Source organism: Xenopus laevis, chromosome 1L (genome assembly GCF_017654675.1).
Source record: "Xenopus laevis strain J_2021 chromosome 1L, Xenopus_laevis_v10.1, whole genome shotgun sequence".
Lineage (NCBI taxonomy): Eukaryota > Metazoa > Chordata > Amphibia > Anura > Pipidae > Xenopus > Xenopus laevis.
The window spans coordinates 134117514-134139104 of NC_054371.1; the positions used below are offsets into that span (position 1 = coordinate 134117514).

Below are 21591 nucleotides of genomic sequence, written 5' to 3' on the forward strand. Positions count from 1 at the left end.
TACATCAAACAACATGTATATTACATTACATACCCCAGAGTCAGAAGGCTGGGATCCTCAGGGATGTTCTCAGGATCTGCCTCTTCATTCTCGCTGCATTTTAATGCATCCACTCTGAATAGACAAAAATTAAATAACATTTTTCCTTAAAGCAGGTTATTGCCCAACAACTGACACAAATACCTATAGATTGAATAAAAACACCAGCTAATGATGTAACGGTGAATACACAATAAGTTGCGCACAGACGTAGAAGTGGGGCAGAAGAAGGCTGCCCCGCAGCCTGAGGATGTTATGCAAAAGTCAGCCCAAACCCACGGGTTTCAGGCCAGCATGCTCTTCACTAGTATACAGGTACCTGTTATCCTGAATGCACATGACCTGGGGTTTTCCGATAACGGATCTTTCCATAATTTGGATCTTCATACCTTAAGTCTACTAGAAATACATGCAAACATTAAATAAAACCAATATGCTGGTTTTGCTTCCAATAAGGATTAATTATATCTCAGTTTGGATCAAGTACAAGGTACTGTTTTATTATTACAGAGAAAAACTGGTATTATTTGGATAAAATGGAGTCTAGTGGAGAGTGCCTTTCTTGTAATTCAGAGCTTTCTGGATAACGTGTTTCCAGATAATGGACAGTGCAGTGCATTGTATACATTTTCAGATCCTTGCCTGTTTTCATTTTACTGAATAACATATTCTACAGTGAAATTTTGTTCCCTGTAAAATTTTCAAGCAAATTCGAGCGCAATTGGCACGTTTCCCCCCCCAGAATTGCAGTGTTTCCCTCCAGAATTCCAGCATCATTGCAGTCAACGGAGGGGGGGTGAGCCTTATGCAATTGCAGCCAATATGTTAAAATGAGATGCAATCACACTGAATTTACACCAGTCTGGTTGATGTCATTTCCAGCGTTCAATGCGGGAGTGACACATGCGCCCTATTCTTTCATTACAACTGCACTGTCGCAAGTGACGCAGGCGGCCGTGGAAACCCTGGAGTCTGGTTTGGAGTTGACAGTAGGTCCAAGGTTCTCCTGCATTACCAGGGGAAACTGCACTCAATTTGAAACAGAGCAGTGCTGCCTTGGAAGTGCAAGGAGCACCTTTTGACACAAGTACCTTTAATGAATGTGATTTTTCATACAACTCTGACAGCAACAATGACCACCATTGTTTTGGATTAGGAAAAAAATGAAGGGGAACAATTGGCAAATGTTTATTATGAACAAAGTATAACTTGTCTACATATATCTATTTTTTTATATTCTGAGCCTTTTTACAGACCAGATCGCTGCTTTAATTAAAATACCCCCTCGGGTCTCCTGCAATCCGCTTCTGAATATTACGGTGTTCCCCCTCCGTTGCGGCCGCCATATTATAAAGGGTGACATAATAAACATGGCACTGCTTTAACAAATGCGCCAAGCTAAAGCGCACCACTGAGGTACTGTGAAAAAAAAAAGATCCTGTCGGCTTACAACTGAAATTATGACACCACCAGAAGTGTGCCTCTTAGAGGAGATTCAAAGGTAGATTTACCAAAGAGTGAAATTAGAGATCGCCACAGTCCACTAGAGGGAAATTCTGACACTCTCCGTTCATATTTATCTAAGGGTGAAGTTTCACTTTCACCCATTGATAAATACTCTTTTAAAAATCCCTTAGAAATTAATGGAGAATGGTGGAATTTACATCTAGTGGACTGTGGTGATCTCTAACTTCACTCTTTGATAAATATGCCCTTAAACGTATTTCCTTGTCCTTTAAAGCAACATATGCTCACACTTTAAAAATGACTGTTCTACATTAAATGTGGTTGTTTTTTCATCAGCAGGGACTGGGAATCTTGTGAGAATGGTTTGTGCAACAAGAATAACTACCCAAAAAGTCACGCGAAATCCACCCTCACCCCTAATTTGCATATGCAAATTAGGATTCGGTCCGGCTGGGAAGACGGATCCGGCCGAATCCGAATCCTGCTGAAAAAGGCCGAATCCTGGCCCAATCCCGAACCGAATCCTGGATTCGGTGCATCCCTAATACAAATGCTTTGTCTATGTTCTGCTTCAGTTTATCCACAACCCTCTCCATTAGCCCTTTAAACCAGAGCTGTGGAGTTAATGTCCTGCAAAAGGCAATTCCTGAGAGCCTTCAGATTGAGGGGGGTCAAAGAACATGAGGCACCGGAGGGAGGCAGAAAGAAGTGACCTATGGAAAAAGTTGCATCTTTGTCAATCAAGTCTGCAGCAGAAGGGGGGGGTTACTGCAAACTTTATAAGTCGTAAATTAAGAAAAAAAAAAATCACTTAGCATCAAAAAGAAAATGTTAAATTTCTTATTTACAATATTTGCCCTAGATTCTTTATCCCAACCACTCATATCAATCAAATTCACATCCCTTTACCTTTCCCCAGAAACCTAAGCAGGACAGTGGAAGCAACTGCATTTGTGGAGGCCCTCCATAAATGAATAAAATATATTGCCAGGTAATGGTTTTTATAAACATCCGTTTACATGGAAAAAAAAGTTTTCCATTGACTAGGAAATGTACTGTAGCTGCTGTCACCTCACCAACTTGTACTTGGAAAAGTGAGTCATCAATTTATTATTTTTCCTGAGGGCGACTTTTTTAACCTTGTCCCAATCCCAGTTATCAGATTGTGCTTGTATTGCAATTTGAGAGCGCAAAGTACAAAGGGACAGAAACACTAATGCAGGTTAAATAAAAAAGGGGGAAAGGAGAAGAAAAGTCAGCGTGCCCCAAAATGAGATTTTAGCGATAACCTGGCTCCTTCTCCCATCTTTTACATTTTTGCTTTGCTTTAACAGGGCATAATAGAATTCAGGCAAGATCAAGCACCACTTTAATACGCTGCTTTCAATTAAGTTTTGTTCCAGTTATGTTTAGTGGTTATGGGCCACACTTGTGACCAGATCAAAGGTATGGCTTCTTGTTCTCCTGCCAATTATTAGCAGCTGTTGGACAGAAGCTATACTACTAATGTTATCTGCTATAATGCATATCAAAAGCACATTTCCATTTGCTCAGTTATACAGATCGTCAGCCAAAGAAGAAAATCTTTATAATTCGCTCTGTTTATCTAGCGGTATACAGAGCTTGGCTGGGTCCCAGAACATTTGTCAGTGCCACCCATCTAGTCTAGTGAGAGACCACTGTTCTGATCTATAGTCCTTGGTATCATTCAGAAAAAGAAATGGATCAGTGCAGTGTGACAAATCACATATTTAGCCAGATGACACAACATTGACTGCTTTGAGGAAACACGCTTGTTTGTACATGTCCTGAAACCCCAATTAATAATATTTTTTTTCTTGACAACCCAGTGCACAATAAAAATAATATAGAACCCACAGATAATATACAATTTGTTGTAGAAATATATGCGTCACCAACATACTGTAGCAAAGGGGTATAAACCTCTAAGGAGGAAAGTATTATCCAGCCTATGTACAAAGTCACAGTAGGTAATCATCCAATCCTATAGACACAGTGCTAATACTGGCACAATTGTACGAGGATATTATCCTCCAAGATAAGGGAAAATAAATGAAGCACAAACGTTTTGACAATCGGCTTGCCAAGCTAGTCATTTACACTGAAGAAGGAATAAATGTATAGGTGAAAGTTACATTCTATGATAGAGAAACTCTGCGCTGGGTTAAATGAAAACAGATGAGCAGCACCGATAGAGTAAGGCAGGCATGTCCAAAGTGTGGCCTGGGGACCGTTTGTGGCCCGTTTTCAAATTTACACCGGCCCTCAGCCTCCATCATGAAATGAATAATAATGAGGCCCCCCAGCACAGTGCGATCAGGAATCCCATAGCAGTAATATTAAGGCACATTAGTGAAATGATCTGCCACTTGGTCTATACTGCTACCAGTGTGCTGAAGGTGTTAGCAATAGACACGTACTGGCACGGAGAGACGCGCTGTTTTCACATACTTCTTTAGGGCTGAAGGTGTCAATAGACGTACTGACATGCCAGTACAGTAATCTAAAGAAGTATGGCGTCACTACGTTCCAGTACATGTCTATTACTAACACCTTCTGCACAATGCCAGCAGTATAGACCAAATGGCAGATCATTTCATTAATGTGTCCATACATTACTGCTACGATTACTCGATTCCTGTAATTTAATGTTAATGGTTCAAAGAATGTCGGGCTGAATGATCGGCCCCCACACATTTTCACCTCAAATCTGGCCCTCGTTTGGGCACCCCGGAGTAAGGGACCCACTAGTCCGTGTGTGTGAAAAATGTAGAACAGACTTGGTGCGCTAATTGAAAGAAAAAGCCGTTTTCCCTTTTTACCTAAATAAAAGAAAAATCTGTATGGTGTGTTAACTTCTCTATAGGTGGTTAATTGCAGATTAGAAACTACTCACAAGGGGATGTAATTTTTGGCATGTAGCAACAGACTGTTCTATTCGGTATTCTACTCCAGTCTTCTTCCAATTCCTGCAAATGAATTTGCATATAGTGAAGTACCGTCAGGCTCTCATTCGCAGAGCCCTGCAGTCATCTGTACTCACCGGAAAGGAGATAAATCAAACATATAGTGTGTCCACCAGTGGTTGTAGCAGAGCGGTTTCCCAAAGATGGATTTGCTGCTCTCGATCCTGGTTGTGCAGCTAGCCGGTCTCTGCAGGGGTACGCTGGTTTCTATTCCAGGTATTAATACATTGTCCGGATCAGTTGGCTCACATTCATACAGCAGATGGTCAAAAAGGGGGCTTGATTTTTTTTTGTAAAATAATAATTTATTATAACAACTGGTAGCCCAACGCGTTTCGTATACAGAATACTTCTTCAGGGGCACAACATTAGGTAATGTTTCAAAAAAAAAAACATTAAGTCCCCTGTTTGACCATCCGCTGTATGAATGTGAGCCAACTGATCCGGACAATGTATCAATACCTGGAATACAAAACAGCGTACCCCTGCAGAGACTGGCTAGCTGCACAACCAGGATCGAGAGCAGCAAATCCATCTTCGGGAAACCGCTCTGCTACAACCACTGTTGGACACACTATGGGGCACATTTACTTAGCTCGAGTGAAGGATTCGAATGAAAAATACTTTGAATTTCGAAGTATTTTTTTGGCTACTTCGACCATCGAATTGGCTACTTTGACCTTCGACTTCGAATCGAACCAATCGAACTAATCGTTCGACTGTACTGTCTCTTTAAAAAAAACTTCGACCTCTTACTTTGCCATCTAAAAACTACCGAGCATCAATGTTAGCCTATGGGGAAGGTCCCCATAGGCTTTCTTGCAATTTTTTGATCGAAGGAATTTCGTTCGATCAATGGATTAGAATCGTTCGATTCGAAGGACTTAATCGAACGAATATCGGTAAATCCTTCGACTTCGATATTCGAAGTCGAAGGATTTAACTTCTATAGTCGAATATCGAGGGTTAATTAACCCTCGATATTCGGCCAATAGTAAATGTGCCCCTTTATGTTTGATTTATCTCCTTTCCAGTGAGTACAGATGACCACAGGCCTCTGCGAATGAGAGCCTGACAGTACTTCACTATATGCGAATTAATTTGCAGGAATTTGAAGAAGACTGGAGTAGAATACCGAATGGAACAGTCTGTTGCTACATACCAAAAATTACATCACCTCTGTGAGTAGTTTCGAAAGCTACATTCTGACATAACTATGTTTTAGATTTACCTATACTAGATATACCATGACCTGGATGAATGAAAATCTTCATAGTCATATGAAATAGACTGTATAACCCCTGTTGTTTAAATGGGTGGTTCACCTTTAAAGGATCAGTAACATAAAAAAAAATTTTTGTTTGTACTTTAAGAAAAGAAAACACCAAGACACTTTTAACTTTAAATTCACAAAGCCTTAAATAAGAAATAACTTACCGATGCTCCTCTTCAGAAACGGCGACAGGGCGATGATCCATTGTGCTCCGCTTGATTTCTCCTCCCTGCATTCGATGGGAAATAGCCAGGGAGGAGAAGTTGAGTGCCGCACGATGGATTGTCGCCCTGTCGAAGTTTCTGAAGAGGAGCGCAAGCGGAGAATCGGAAAGTTATTTCTTAATAAAGACTTTGTGAATTTAAAGTTAAATGTGTCTTGGTGTTTTTTTTTTTCATACTATAGAAACAAATTTTTTTAGTTGTATTTTTATGTTACTAGTCTTTTAAGTAACATTTTCAGTGTTCTCCTCAGGCGGTTTTGGGCAGGCCCATTCCCCGGCTGATTTCCATCGCCACTTGGTAGTGATGAGTCAACCCATACACGACCTGCACCCACCTTTTCCCCTCTATTATAAACCTGCGCCAAAGCACCTCGCCAATGTTGTCACAAAAGGGGTGGACGTGCACCTATAAAATCGGAAGCAGGAAGCCAGCAGTGTAAGGTTGCGTCGGGGACAGCAGGCAGAAAAAATCAACACAAACCCGTCCACAAATGGTGTGCAGGGGTCAACCCAAACCCGCGGGTATCGGTCTGCCCGCACATCACTACTGGCCGGTATCTCTGTATCTGTCAGTCCCTTGGTACTGGCTTGCGCCCCGGCAAGAGATCGCGGCGTGTGTGCGCACCGGCGCGGTTGCGTCGAGTTGTGCGCGCGTGCGCGGACGGAGGTTCGCGGGCGCGCGCACGTCTTTGACGCGCACGTTTTTGACGCGCGCGCGCGTTTTTTGACGCGCGCACACGTTTTGACGCATGCGCACGGTGCGTAAAAGGACGCCGAGGCCTGCAAGTCACTGCGAAGTGATCTTGCCTCTGACACTAAGCGTTTTTGAATTCCACATTGCTGATCCACTGGTTTCCTGATTATTGGCCTGTTTTTGACTCTTCTCTTGGATTTCCCCTTGTACCGCTGATTCCGTTCCTGACCCACGCCTGGCTTGACTACGTTTCCGCTTATCCCTGTTTGGCTACCTCAACTAGACTTTTTACAAGTGCCTATCCAACATCTATTACCGGCACCTCTGTTACTCTTCATCTGGACTTATTCCTGTCTCCACCCAGGCTCTAAGTTCCAGTGAGAGGCATAGGGGAGGCTATTATTTCGTCGGACCCATTACGGAGCCTGATAGTATCTCCGCTCAACTCTCATGTCGCAGGCATAATTCTAGTTTGTGTATAGAGGCCGGTGCACTGTATATGATAAAGCACAGTCCTATAGACATATATTAAAACCTGTTATTTTAGTTCGGGGTGAGGGGTTCGCCGGCACATATTTGTTAATTTTTTCCCACTGCTTTTAGTATGTTATATATTCAGTATGTTAAAGAATAGCCATTTCAAAGCAACTTTTCAAACGGTCTTCATTATTAATTTTTGAATTATCTGCCTTTTTCTTATGACTTTTTCCAGATTTCAAATGGGGGGGGTCACTGAACCCATCTGAAAAACAAATTTTCGGTAATATTTATTACTTATTTCTACTTCTTTCTATTTATAGACCTCTCCTATTCATATTCCAGTCTCTTATTTAAATCAATGCATGGTTGCTATGGTAGCTTGGACAAACAGACTGCCGAAATTGCAAACTTGAGAGCTGCTGAATAAAAAGCTAAATAACTCAAATACCACAAATGGTAAAATAATTAATACCAAAAATTGCAAATTGTCTCAAAAATATCACATCGTACTAAAAGCTAACTCAAATGTGAACAACCCTTTGAAAGGAAAGTGTAAAAATAAATATTTAGCATTTAGTTCACAAGCGCCATATTTATTGTGTCACTAAAAAGAAAATGTCAGTGGAGAGTGAGGAGATATAGCGTAGGCCACTACAGGAGAGATTTTATTTAAAAAAAAGATTTCAAAAAGCCTTTCCTTGTCCTTTAAATCACTTTTACGCCACAAATTCTTTGCCTCACTATTTATTCCATAGGGCATGCCTGTCAAATCTGGCTTTAACAAACAAACTTTTATAATCATAGTGTTTGTATACCTTGTAACATATTACTGTTGTGCTTGTATTACAAATCATTTGTTGTGCCAACTTTTATAGCATTTTTTGGCGTACAATATTTTACACGTGTTCTATGTTTGAACATGGAAACCCAAGCAAAATCATATCCATGCACTACCTGTAAACATTTTCTTTCGGGAAAAACAAGTTATGAAACGGATTCGCCAGTTTTTTTAAGAGACAAAGTGACTGTTTTGTATGCAGATAAACAAAGCTGTGTGCAGTAAAAATAAACCAGGAGTGTGCAGTAGAAGAATCTTATTTATGAAGTGACTTTCAAAGGAGGTTAAACAATAGCGTTAGAATGGAGTGTTCCTCGAGTAAGATGGTAAGCATTCCATAGGTATAGAGAAATCAGGGAGAATGATTTCCTCTCTGACTCAGCTCAGTTTGTCCTGTACTGAGCAATAGACCCAGGCTCGACTGTATGCTGAGGGCAGTTACATAGAAGCAAGTACAGGAATGCGAAAATGGGCCAGAATCACTCCAGAACTTGCCAAAAGACTTACAACTATTATTACTATTGAACACTTACAGAAACTTGTGTGTGTGTATGTATATATCTATGTATTGTCTTCTCATTTTAATTTTGAAGTACAGGTATGGGATCGGTTATGCAGAAACCCATTATCCAGAAAGCTCTGACTTGTGGAAAAGACATCTCCCATAGACTCCATTTTATTCAAATAATCCAAATTTTTAAAAAGAATTTATTTTTCTTTGTAATAATAAAACAGTAGCTTGTACTTGATCCAAACTAAGATATAATTAATCCTTACTTGGGAGCAAGACCAGCCTATTGGGTTTATTTAACATTTAAATGATTTTCGAGTAGACTTAAGGTATGCAGATCTAAATTACCTAAAGATCTGTTATCCGGAAAACCCCAGGTCCCAAGCATTCTTTATAGTCACCCCTACCTGCTTCCCCCGAATAGTTGATTACCCCTGAAAGTGCCTTTAACACAGTACTCACGTATTAGTGCAGAGTAAGTTCAGCGGAGCTCATGGGCGTCCATCTTCCAGCTCTTCGTATTCTTCAGGTACGCTTCCTTCCCTTCAGCAATTTACATCGCTTTTGGTACATGCGCAGTTGCTATGAACAGAAAACTGCTCCAACTTCGCATCTGCAAATACGGCACTCAGGAAGAATACAGACGAGCCGGAAGATGGCAGCCATGAGCTCCACTGTGCTTACTCTGCACCGATACGTGAGTACTGTGTTAGGGGCACTTTCAGGGGTAATCAACTATGCGGAGGGACTATCTAGGAGAGTAGGTAGGGGTTTTTCTTATTGGGGGGGTAGTTCTCCTTTAAGAAAAAGCAAATGCATTTCACAAGGGCCAGCCAGTAACTTGCACATCAAACTTGACCTAGAGTTCTATAACCTGATACCTAGAATCATACTGTACCTGTCATATATTTAGTAGAAATAAAAAATCAAGATAATTGTACAGATGATGATAATAAAGAATAGCAGGAAAAAGAAATCAAAGCATTAGCTAGCAAATTGAAAGTATCCTGAAATGACACTGCAACGATTCATTCATCTTGCGAAGATTTTTAGTTTGTTATATCTCCAACAGTTCTCCACACTACAAGAACACTTTGGTAAAACTGGACCGTTAATACAATAAAAGGTCTGCAGACCGGTGCTCCCCATTGAAATAATATGTTTATATAATGTACTTTAGAAAGACCATCAACGTTAAAATAAAGACTTTGTTTGTTTTCAGATTACATTTTAACATGTTGTGATCCCGCCAAAATTTTATGTAATATATACTGTATATATAATTATATAAAGTACCAAGCTGACTGGCGGGGTAACTGGCAATTATGTAATAGTGAGTTCATCAGAGTATTACTTCATACACAACAGAGGCCATGTCAAGTCAATGACTGGGATTAAAGGCCATTGGGCAACCTGTCAGATACCTAATCTATTGGTATATGAGCCAAATAGACAGTAGATATGTGCAATTATGTGGATAGCCAAACAGCACATTTACATTCACTCATGTCATCTGATAATAAGTCATGTGATAGGATCACAGCACGGCCTATGAAAACTGCAGATGACACTACAATTCAGATGGTTGAGTGGCACTAGTGAAATTGGCCTGATCAAATATAGGCATATATAACAAGCTTAAAGTCAATAATTGATTGGCTTTGTTCATTGCTACAAAGCTTCAATATATCAGAAAGGCAGCAAAGCCTGTTATTCGAACTTGGGAAGTTGGACATTTTATTAACTAATGTGCTAACTAATTAAATTTGCTTAGTGCCTTTTAACACTAATTTCAAAGTGTTATGTGAACAGAGGAGGCAGATCAGGCAAATGCGGATCTAAATATAACAGAAATACAAGATATTTCACCCAAGGTGTCCAAAACTCACCCCTGTTCCCCCCAACTGTCAGTAGAAACCATGGAAGCTACTGGAGCCACCACCAGGTCTACTAGGAAGTAAATGGACTACATTGAAAGTTCTAATGACAGACAGACAAAGTTCTTAGAGCTCCATTCAGAGATTTGTTTCACTGACAAAGTTTTGTTTACTGGATAGAAACTCATGACAATTTTTTTATTAGACAGTCATGTCAATATACAGTGATATCTCTTCTAGCGTAACGCACAGTGACCAATTCATTTCAGCAATTCAGACAAGGCAAAGCTCTCAAATCGAATTGTTGATTTGATCCATTCATCCAATATCCTGTCACAGAATTTACATCAATTTGATTTGCATTCATTTTCAGGATGTTGGCAAAAGGTGCCTTTTCACAATATATTCAAGAACTCTCTTAAACCCAAGATTTTGAGATACAGGAATGGATCCATTATCCAGAAACCCATTATCCAGAATGCTCTGAATTACAGGATTGCTGTCTCCAATAGACTTCATTTTATCCAAATAATACAATTATTTCCTTTTTCTCCATAATAATAAAACAGTACCTTGTACTTGATCCCAACTAAGATATAATTAATCCTTATTGGAAGCAAAACCAGCCTATTGGGTTTATTTAATGTTTAAATGATTTTCTAGTAGACAAGGTATTAAGATCCAAATTACCAAAAGATCCCTTATTAGGGATACCCCAGATCCCGAGCATTCTGGACAACAGGTCCCATACCTGTACATATTTATCAAAGAGTCAGTTCCATAAACTTTGGTGCAAATTTTACTTGCTACCAAATGTATCCAATGAATACTGCACTCGACAATGAAAATGTAAATTAGCTTGTCCATTGTCAAATTCCAAAGTGGGATAAGTTCACGTTGGCATTTGGAGAACAGTATTAGACCAGCAGAATATAATCTGACCTAAATGTCTGGTATGACTGGCTGTAAACAAACATCCAGTGTCTTTTTGTATCAAATTAATTTCTTTAACCTCATCTTCATTTTTTTTTGCCGATTAACGGACACATCACTGCCATAAAGCTCCTCCGCTTTTAAAAGCAATACATTTTGATTACAATAGGATATAAACATAGCTTTGAAGAAAGTCTACATAAAAAGACTCACTGCTGATTTTATGCTGAATGACATGCTTTTAAGCCCCGTTAATAAACAAAAGAGAAGTGTGCATCACTTGATCAACACTGACGTTTCATGCCAGTTATTTTTATATCCATTGATGCATGTAACATCAGCAATGCCCAGCCTATGATAGTGCAAATGATAAATGTTATTCACAACAGAATAAGCAAAGGCACCACAATAATTCTAAAGTGTGGCAACTGGGCAAAAGGGAACAGCAACCATTCCAGAAGGTTTTAGGATGATGACACACTGGATTTCCTGTAGATACAAAACTGTACTTAAGATCACAGTGCTACCAGCCTCAGCAAAACTAGCCACGGAGCTATACGGCTTATTGTTTAATATGTATTAGAATGTGTTAAGTTGTATAAAGCATTGAATACATTTGCAGTGCCATAAAAATACAACACAAAAGTAATGCTATATGTAAATATTTGGACAGCCTACAGTAGATGCAGCATATTTTCACATTATTGCCTATGTAAGTATGCATTGGAAGTCCCCTGCCTGAATAATCATATGTCATATTTGAATACAGTACAGTTAGTTCTATATAGTCTGCCTATTGTTTAATAGATTGTTCTGCAGTGTTCTGAGAAGTTTGATTATGTCGGCTGATGTGCCATTTTACTGTTTCAAACATTACTTTGCTTTTGCAAGGGAATTACTAAAACTGCGCAGTATGCGAGGACAGAACACAGTAGTAAATAATGGGCATCATTTTCAGTATCTTTCTCATGTCAGGCCAAACTGGCATAATGCAATAAAGGTGGCCATAGAGGTGGATAGATTTTAACTGTAGATTCTGCCCATTCAGACCGAGTCAACAGCTTAAGATGGGCTTACATGCAGCGATCTGCTCAACCTCGCCAAAAGAGAAGATCTCTTCCTGATATGCCCACCTTGAGGTAGGTTATATCGTGCTAATCCGATCATAGGGCCCAACTATTGGATCATAACAAGAATATGGATGGGCGGACCAAGGACCGCATCAGCGTCCTCAATCCAACAGAATTTTTAAACCTGGCCTATTGACATCTGTCCGATTTTTGGCAAGATATCAATTGGGAGCAGCCCATCGGAGGGCCCCATACACTACCCAATAAGCTGCCCATAGACGTAAGGTTTGATTATATGAATCTTCGTTTCATATGATTTTTGAACAGTGTGTGGAGTGTCCTGAAATTATTTCTGCCATGGTGATCGGTTGGTCAGTTGATTGACAATATCAGTGGGTGACTGTCACCAGCTTTTGTATAACATAGCTTTCGCACAATTGCTGTAGGGGCAGAACATCGTCTGATCTGTTCTTTTACTACTTTATTTGATCTGAATGGTTATTGGCAGGTCAGGAGATGGCACCGCACAATCGTTCGTCCAATATTGAAGGTAAATCTGCACGTCTATGGCCAGCTTTAGTATGCCGGCAGCTTAAATCGGCCCATGTATGGGAAGCTTTACTAGACAGGTTTAAAAATCCTGTGGGGTGAGAGCAGCAATAGTACTTTGATGTGGTCCTTGCCCTGATAGTCTGCATACCGTTGTTGTGATTCAATCATCTGACCCATGAGCCAGACAATTAGATCAACCCCATATTGCCCCCTTATCACAGCAAACAAGTAGATCTTTTCATAAAGGGGCAGTTTCATTCTTTTAAGCTGGCCATAGACGCAAAGATCCGATCGTACAATCAGACTTCCACATCTCCCGACCTGCCACTAACCATTCCGGTCAAATAAAGTAGTAAAAGAACAGATGAGCCAATGTTCTGCCCCTGACAGCAATCGTACGAAAGTTATGTCCAACCAAAGCTAGTGACAGTCTCCCACTGAAAATCGTACGATCGGCAATTCACGCAGAGATATTATCGGCAGCCAACAGAAATTACATTTTAACCAGTCCGATCGACCAAACAACCGATCTCCACCGGACGAAAAATGGCGGGACTCTCCACACATGGTCCGAAAATCGTACGAATCCTCAATTCGTACAATCAGATCTTTGCGTCTATGGCAAGCTTTACACTGTTGTTATCAGTTCAGCACTGGTTGGGGAAGAGTTGGGGAGCAACACAAGCATGAAAAAAGTTCACAGAGGGTGCCAATTATGGGCTATTTGCACCCCCTGTTCCCCCGGAAATTACACCACTGTTTAAAATAACCAAAGAGTGCTGTTTATATTTTTGAGCTTGGAAGCGATAAAATGCCTTGTATGTTCTGTAATTAAAATGGAAAATACATTAGTATATTAAAGGAACAGTAACACCGAAATATGAAAGCTTTTTAAAGTAATTAACATATAATATACTGTTAGCACGTACTGGTAAAAGTTGTGTGTTTGCTTCAGAAAGACTAGATAATTTATATAAACAAGCTGCTGTGTAGCCATGGTGGCAGCCATTCAAGCTGGAAAAAGGAAGAAAAGGCACAGGTTACATAGCACATAACAGATAAGCCCTGTCCAATACAATGGTGTTTCATCCATTATCTCCTCTGTAACCTGTGCCTTTTCTCCTTTTTTTCCCATCTTGAATGGCTGCCCCCATGGCTACACAGCAGCTTGTTTACATAAACTATAGTAGTATTCTGAAGCAAACACACCAGTTTTTACCAGTGAGGAACAGTACATTATATTTTAATTCGTTTGTTACAGTCTCAATTTTTGGTGTTCTTGTTCCTTTAAAAACAGTCGGAGTCAAAGGATTTATCTGCCAACTCCAGAGCCCTGGAAGTTACATCACGTGTATGCGCAGAATCTCTCCTGTTCTGCATGTGTGCAAACCGGATTTTTTCCTGCAAATCATTAGAAATTGGGGGAATGCTTCAGAGAGATGGGAGACTGGGGGACAGAGTGGAAAATCTGTTAACTGCCAAAAAAATTGGGGGAGTTGACAGCTCTGTATGTCTATTAGGAACAGGACCGCCATCAGAAATCACAGGGCCCCATACGACAACATTTCCTGGGCTGCGCCCACCGCAAGCCCCTTCTAAAGGTCCGCCCCCCCACCACACAGTAAAAAAACAAAAAAATATTGGTGGCTAGGGTTCCCACATGTTAGTAGAAAATAAAACGATATTGGTGGTCAGGGCCCGCCATAAAAAAAACATTTGTGGCCAGGGCCTCCCCATTAAAAAATATTGGTGGCTAGGACCCCACATGAGAAAAAAAATTGGTGGCCAGGCCCCCCCCCCCACATTATAAGAAAATTGGTGGCCAGGGCCCCTTAAACGTCCATGCCTTCCCGAAGTCAGCAGCTCTCAGAAAGATGGGGGGCCTGGCTAATCAAGTAAGTGTGGCGTGGCCAGGGCCCCCCTTACCCTCGGGCCCCCTACAACTCTCCCCCCTGCCCCCCCCTGATGGCTGCCCTGATTAGGAAAGCAGTCATTTTGACTTCATACTTGGTCTAATAAGCTGCCAAATCCAAGTTTAATTTAAAGGAACAGTTCAGTGTAAAAATAAAAACTGGGTAACAAAAATAGGCTGTGCAAAATAAAAAATGTTTCAAATATAAAGTTATAGTTAGTTATACTAATTCCTGCTTTTCAGCTCTCTAACTCTGAGTTAAGGTGGCCATACACGGGCCGATAAAAGCTGCCGACAGACCGTGTCGGCAGCTTATTGGCCCGTGTATGGGGCCCCCCGACGGGCTTCACCGATCGAGATCTGGCCGAAAGTCGGCCAGATCTCCATCGGATGGGACAGAAAATCCCGTCGGATCGCGGCCGCATTATTAGTTGATGTGGTCCCGTGATCCGACCGCCCTTTAAGGCATCGTTAGGATCCGATCGTTGGGCCCTAGGGCCCACGATCGGATCAGCCCGATATTGTCCACCTCAAGGTGGGCATATCGGAGGGAGATCCGCTCATTTGGCGACATTGCCAAACGAGCGGATCTCTCAGTGTATGTATACCTTTAGTCAGCTACTTGAAGGGGGGGATCAATTGCAAACTCACAGAATAATTATGTGCCACATGGGACATAACTGTCCAGTGAGGTTGCAATTGATCCTTAGCATTAAGCTCAGATTCAAAAACAACAGTTATGACCCCTGTGGCCCCCCTCAGTCTCTGATTGTTTACTGCCTGGTAACCAATCAGTGGAAACCAAGAGAACTGCAAAGCAGGAAGTAGCATTCTGTTCAGGTCTATGTAGGGTATGGGAGTGGCTTTTTTTAACTTTAGGGTTGAATTCTCCTTTAAATCTATATTTTATATAGTTAGTTATATTAGCGTGGGCCCTTAATGTTCATGTTATTACAGAAATACACCACATCTCTACAAATGATGAGAACTATGCTCCAAACTCCTGTTGCTGTTTAAAAATGGTTCATCCCTCCTATTGCGCTTGCGCTGTATAAAGTCTGCGCTGCTGGTTACCCGCAAATCAGTCGGAGTTCTGCAGCAGTTTCCTCCGAACAGCCAAGATCTTGGGCCACATCGCTATTTTCCATCAAACAGTCGTCTTTCTCCGCCAAAGTTAAATCGCAGTTCTGTAACCTTTCTCGCCACAAGTCCCCGAAGGAACCTATGTGGATCAAACGCGTGTTCGCATCAGTCACTTCATACACCGGAATGTTTTCATCCATTGTCCTGCCGTATTCAACTCCGTTTTCGGAACATCCATTCGGGCGAAGTGCATCCTGGGCATTGTAGTACTTCTTTGCCTTCTCACACTGTATGGGGAGGAGTCAAAAAGACTACAACTACCAGAAGGCCTCAGAACACTAGGCTGTCGCTGTCAAATAGTTGATGCTGTATGTCATTTTTCTGGAGATAGCCAAGTGGTTATTGAGTGCATTAAATCAAAAACCGAAATGAGGTTTAGACTGTGTTAGGAGATCAATTTAGATTTTGTTTGAACCTGCAGCTCTGTCAGTAGCTCGTTTAGTCTAGTAACAACCAAAGGCACTAAGTGCCAATTTATTTGATTTTGATAGTTTGCGGGAAATTAGGGATGCACCGAATCCAGGATTCGGCCGAATCCTTCTGCCTGGCCGAACCGAATCCTAATTAGCATATGCAAATTAGGGGCGGGGAAGGAAATCGCGTGACTTTTTGTCACAAAACAAGGAAGTAAAAAAATGATTTCCCTTTCCCACCCCTAATTTGCATATGCAAATTAGGATTCGGTTCGGGGGTTCGGCCGAATCCAAAATAGTGGATTCGGTGCATCCCTACGGGAAATACAACAAATCTTTTCAACTGTTTGTGTTCTTTTCCACATTCCTTCTTTGGGAGGAATGTGGAAAATTCTATTACACCACAATTTTCATGTCCTGGACTTGGCAGTGGGAAATGTTCCCTTCATGCACACGCACACAAATTTTGAGCAAAGAAATTGTGGTGCGCACAAAGAATTTTGTGTTCTGACCTGAGCACGGTTTGTAAAAACTGCACACAAAAGATTTCTTTACGCACATAACCGACAAGGAATTTGAATGAAACATCAGCAGGTGGCAACAAAGGGTTAATACCCCCTTCCATTCCTGGAAAAACAGGAGATCCCAAATTTTATAAAAGATCCCTCCCTTCCCCAGTGTTCCATCTCATCTGACTGAAGAACAATCTTCCTCCTAAGAGGGTTGGGAAGTCCTTGTCCCCTACTATGTTCCATTCCAGAAAATCACTGTGGGTGTGATAGAATTTTCTGTTTTCCTGTTACTTTCACATGGGTAGTGAGCAACAAAAGGGGGATGCACTGAATCCACTATTATGGATCTGGCTGAATACCGAACCAAATCCCAATCCTGATTTGCATATGCAAATTAGGAGTGGGAAGGGGAAAACTTTTTTTACTTCCTTGTTTTGTGACAAAAAGTCACGAAAATTACCCTCCCAGACCCTAATTTGCATATGCAAATTCGGTTCAGCCGGGCAGAAGGATTCAGCCGAATCCTGCTGAAAAAGGCAGAATTATGGGCGAATCCTGGATTCGGTGCATCGCTAATACCAATGCAAAGATACAATAGGCTGGGCAAAAATCTTTATACACCATAACAGCATGCCATACAGATTAACCAAAGGAAGCAAAGTCTTTAGAACAAACATGAAAGTTATAATGCTCTATAAATATGTGCAATGATGACCAGACTGCTACCTGATAAATCATCTCTTTATAATACACAAAAGCCATGAATATCTTGTAAATTATATCCTTATAAACGGTGAGTTCTGATGTCATTTCTGTCACATGACTCACTAAAATGTGTGTATTATAATAAATAAAGTACCCCCAGTTGTAAAATATGAGGATATTAGAAGTTACCTTGGAGTTCCATGACCTGTATAAAAAACACTCGGTCTTCGGCCTCGTGTTTTTATATGGTCATGAAACTCCTCTGTAACTTATAATATCCTTATAATACACAAACACAGTTATAAACGGTGAGTTCTGATGTCATTTCTGTCAGATGACTCAATGAAATTTGTGTATTATAATAAATAAAGTACCCCCAGTTGTAAAATATGAGGATATTAGAAGTTACCTCGGAGTTCCATGACCCGTATAAAAACACTCGGCCTTCGGCCTCGTGTTTTTATATGGTCATGAAACGCCTCGGTAACTTATAATATCCTTATATTTTACAAGAGGGGGTACTTTATTCACTATATATTACTTTATTCACTATATATACAACCTAGGTACTGGCAACGCTGTTGGAGGCTGTATCAACTGTGGGGGCTTCTTCGAAACTATGAATGTCATGTCTGGATTGTCTCATTCTTGCTAAATGTGTTAACTGGAAATAAGCGAAAGAACAGCATATCTAATAGATTTGAAGGGCTCAACAAAATCAAGGTTTTGAGGAATATTCTGAAGAAATTTCATCTTTGGAAGCACTGGCTATTCTTGGCTTAAAAGAGCATCCTATCTCAGAGACTTCTTTGATTGGAGCCACATCTCATCCCCTGAACTCAGAATAGGAGTGTTTATAGCTCATTCTGCACACAGCCTGTAATAATAGAGAAAAAGAGATAAAACACTACATAGGCACCCAGGCTAAGGGTCCTGACTTACAACCGATATTAGGAAGACTTAAAGGTGATCTATCTTGAAAATGAAAATTTAATAAAAGCTTAATTTTGCTGAAATAAGAAACGTTCTAAATATAATCGAAAATTCTGTACCATTTATGAAATATTCAAGTTACTCTTCACTCTCTCCACTGAGGAACCCGTCTCTCTCTTCATTCTATCATCATGTAGAAGGCGGAGTCAGTTTTTCATTGACAGTCAGGTCTAATACATCCTTTGGGGGGGTTGCTCTCTTCACCTAGGAGATCACTCTTTAAAAATAACTGTCTCTGATGGAAATTTTGTTTCTCCACATACAGGGTGTTTGCCAGAGTCTTTTATTTTGTTAACTTTTGTTTATGCTGGAGTTGGTTGAGTTATTCTGCTAAAAAAAGTGAGCCCCCTAAAAGTGAGCCCCCTAAAAGTGAGCCCCCTAAATGACGCAGACCTCAGCATGAAGTTATGGAGAGTGAGATACAAGGAAGGGTGAGCTTGAGGCTCCTGAAACATTTGGCTGTATTCCGCACAATAAAAAGTTTGGAGGTACTACAGGTACACCACTTGCAATTAATTACCATCGCGTCTTCAACTCATTTTTCACTACTATTTGGTATATCACTCTGGGTCACGTGATCAAAAAACAACACTGGGCTGCAAACTGACAAGCTGTGTAAAGTATCATGAGTGCATTTGAATTCTCTCATTCTGCTAAGAAAATGAGCCCCCATAAAAGACGTATTAGACCTATCTGTCGATCAAAATCTAATGCAGACTCAGCATGAAGTTGTGGAGAGTGAGATACAAAGAGACAAACCTGATTATTTCTTACACTTTTCAGAGTTTTTAATTGATTGTATTTAGAAAGTGTCTTATTTAAGTGAGATGAAGATTATATTAAATTATCATTTACGCAATAGATCCCCTTTAAGACACACAAGTTAGACAGCAAGGTATAGGTACAAAGAAATGGGATGGCACCAATTGGGTCATTTAAACTTACATGCTCAGAACACCAGCTCCAATACAGCCAACATATTGGGAACAGTGCTTGGTGTATTTTTGTACATGTGCCGGCTGTGAAGCAGCTTTGTGTCTTATTGTAACATGCTAAGTCTCCTGTGACACAAGGACAAGCCTTGACCACAGAACTTTAGTAGGAGGAGAGGCACTCCACTAGTCAGTAAAAGGGAGTAGTACACCGACCAGAAAATGAGATGGAGTAGAGGGATAGCATAGCTGCTTTTTGTAAGCATGGTATGCCTTGCCCTTTCTACAAAGTGTGGGGGAGATTATCTTATTCTTGTCTGCCATGTGGAAGGAACAGGCAGTCATTTTTTTCCAGCAACATAAACTGTCTAAATATACTTGAATTCCAATGGAAAGCCACTTCTATATATAATACTTGTTACAGGGCAAATTATTTGAAATAAAAAATATCAAAAAATAACAAAAGTGGTATAAAGGTGATACCTTTATTGGCTAAATAATATAGGGAATAAAGTACCCCCTTTTGTAAAATACCTTATATTATATTATATTATAAGTTACCGAGGAGTTTCATGACCATATAAACACACGAGGCCGAAGGCTGAGTGTTTTTATACAGGGCATGAAACTCCGAGGTTACTTCTAATATCCTCATATTTTGCAACAGGGAGTACTTTATTTATTATAATACACAAGTTTTAGTGAGTCATGTGACAGAAATGACATCACTACTCACCTTTTATAACTGATGACATTAGAACTCACCGTTTATAAGGATATAATTTACAATATATTCATGGCTTTTGTGTATTATAATATATATTAGTTAGCCAATAAAGGTGTTACCTTTATAACACTTTTGTTATTTTTTTATTTCAAAAGGGTTGCCCTGTAACATTTTTACTGGCTAACACGGTACAGCAATTGTACCTGCTATATAATACTTTAAATACATTATAAAATAAAGGAACAGTAACTGATGGAAGAAGGGTTGAACGATTTCCCTTCAAATCCACATCTGCCTATAGCAGAGAATTTTTCCCTGTAACCCTTTTAGCTGAGCCTCACTAGAAGTGTCTGGAGGAAAGGTGTTGTCACTGAGCTGTAATGCTATGACATTATACAGAATAAAAGAAATGGGCACAAGTGGTTCTTAACGATAAGCATAAAACCACTTGTTGGGTGACTCTGCATGAAAGCAGCCAGACGCATTGGATTGACTAAAAGAAAAATCTTTATTAAGCTCATTTAAGCCGTGAAAATTATTTTCCAGTTCCTGATACCAGTGTCTATTTGTAAAGGCACTAAGTTTGCCCAGGAGCAGTAACCAATAGCAATGTTTGTTTTTTTAGACAGGTGACCAGTAAATACTACCTGCTGTGGGTTACTGCTCCTGGGCAAACTTGATGCCTTTTATTACATAACCCACAAAATACCCCCCTCCCAAATATCTGTGATTGATTGAAGTCACTGCTAGGAGGGAATTTTGGTAGCCTGGGAGGTGTTAGTAGAAAGTTCAAGCATAATAATCCTTAGTAATCCATTAAGTATTCAATGGTGTAAAGTCAAACATGTCCAGTGTGACCATGATCACATCACTCTGGCACTGCCGCCCAGAAGTAATATTAACTATATTCTTACCATTAGGTAGATTCACATTCTCATAGATCATATTCAAAGAGATTTTCAGAATTTTAGATCAGCTAAATTATATTGTGTGAAAGGATAAAAAAAACGTTAGAGACAAACCAAAATTACTTATTTAATTTATTTAGATACCAGAGCAAACTGGTACAACATATTTATATATGAAACTATTACACTCTAGTATTCATTCAGGCCTTCCGGATTAAGGATATTCAATGTTGTAATCCTTTTAGTTTCCTGAACCTCTTTGAGTACTTGCCATTTCAGTTGTGATTGGTTATGTCTAAACAAATTAAAGTGATGTGTGTGGATCACAATGTCAATAAACATCTTCAGGGACATCTGGCATTGACTTCTACATGACCTGGACAGGTTTGAGATGGAATATTT

At 40.2% G+C, this 21591-nt stretch overlaps 1 protein-coding gene across 1 annotated transcript in view; it reads right to left on the bottom strand.

Moving 5' to 3' along the window:
• The window catches only part of snapc3.L (small nuclear RNA activating complex polypeptide 3 L homeolog), a 28057-nt gene extending 11869 nt beyond the window's left edge, over positions 1-16188 (bottom strand). The window contains exons 1-2 of the mRNA XM_018257756.2: positions 15931-16188; positions 34-114 (exon numbers count right to left, since the gene is read on the bottom strand). Of these exons, the coding sequence (XP_018113245.1) occupies positions 34-114; positions 15931-16139 (290 nt within the window). The 5' untranslated portion in view covers positions 16140-16188. The remainder of the gene's footprint in view (positions 1-33; positions 115-15930) is intronic.
• Positions 16189-21591: the final 5403 nt, after the last annotated feature.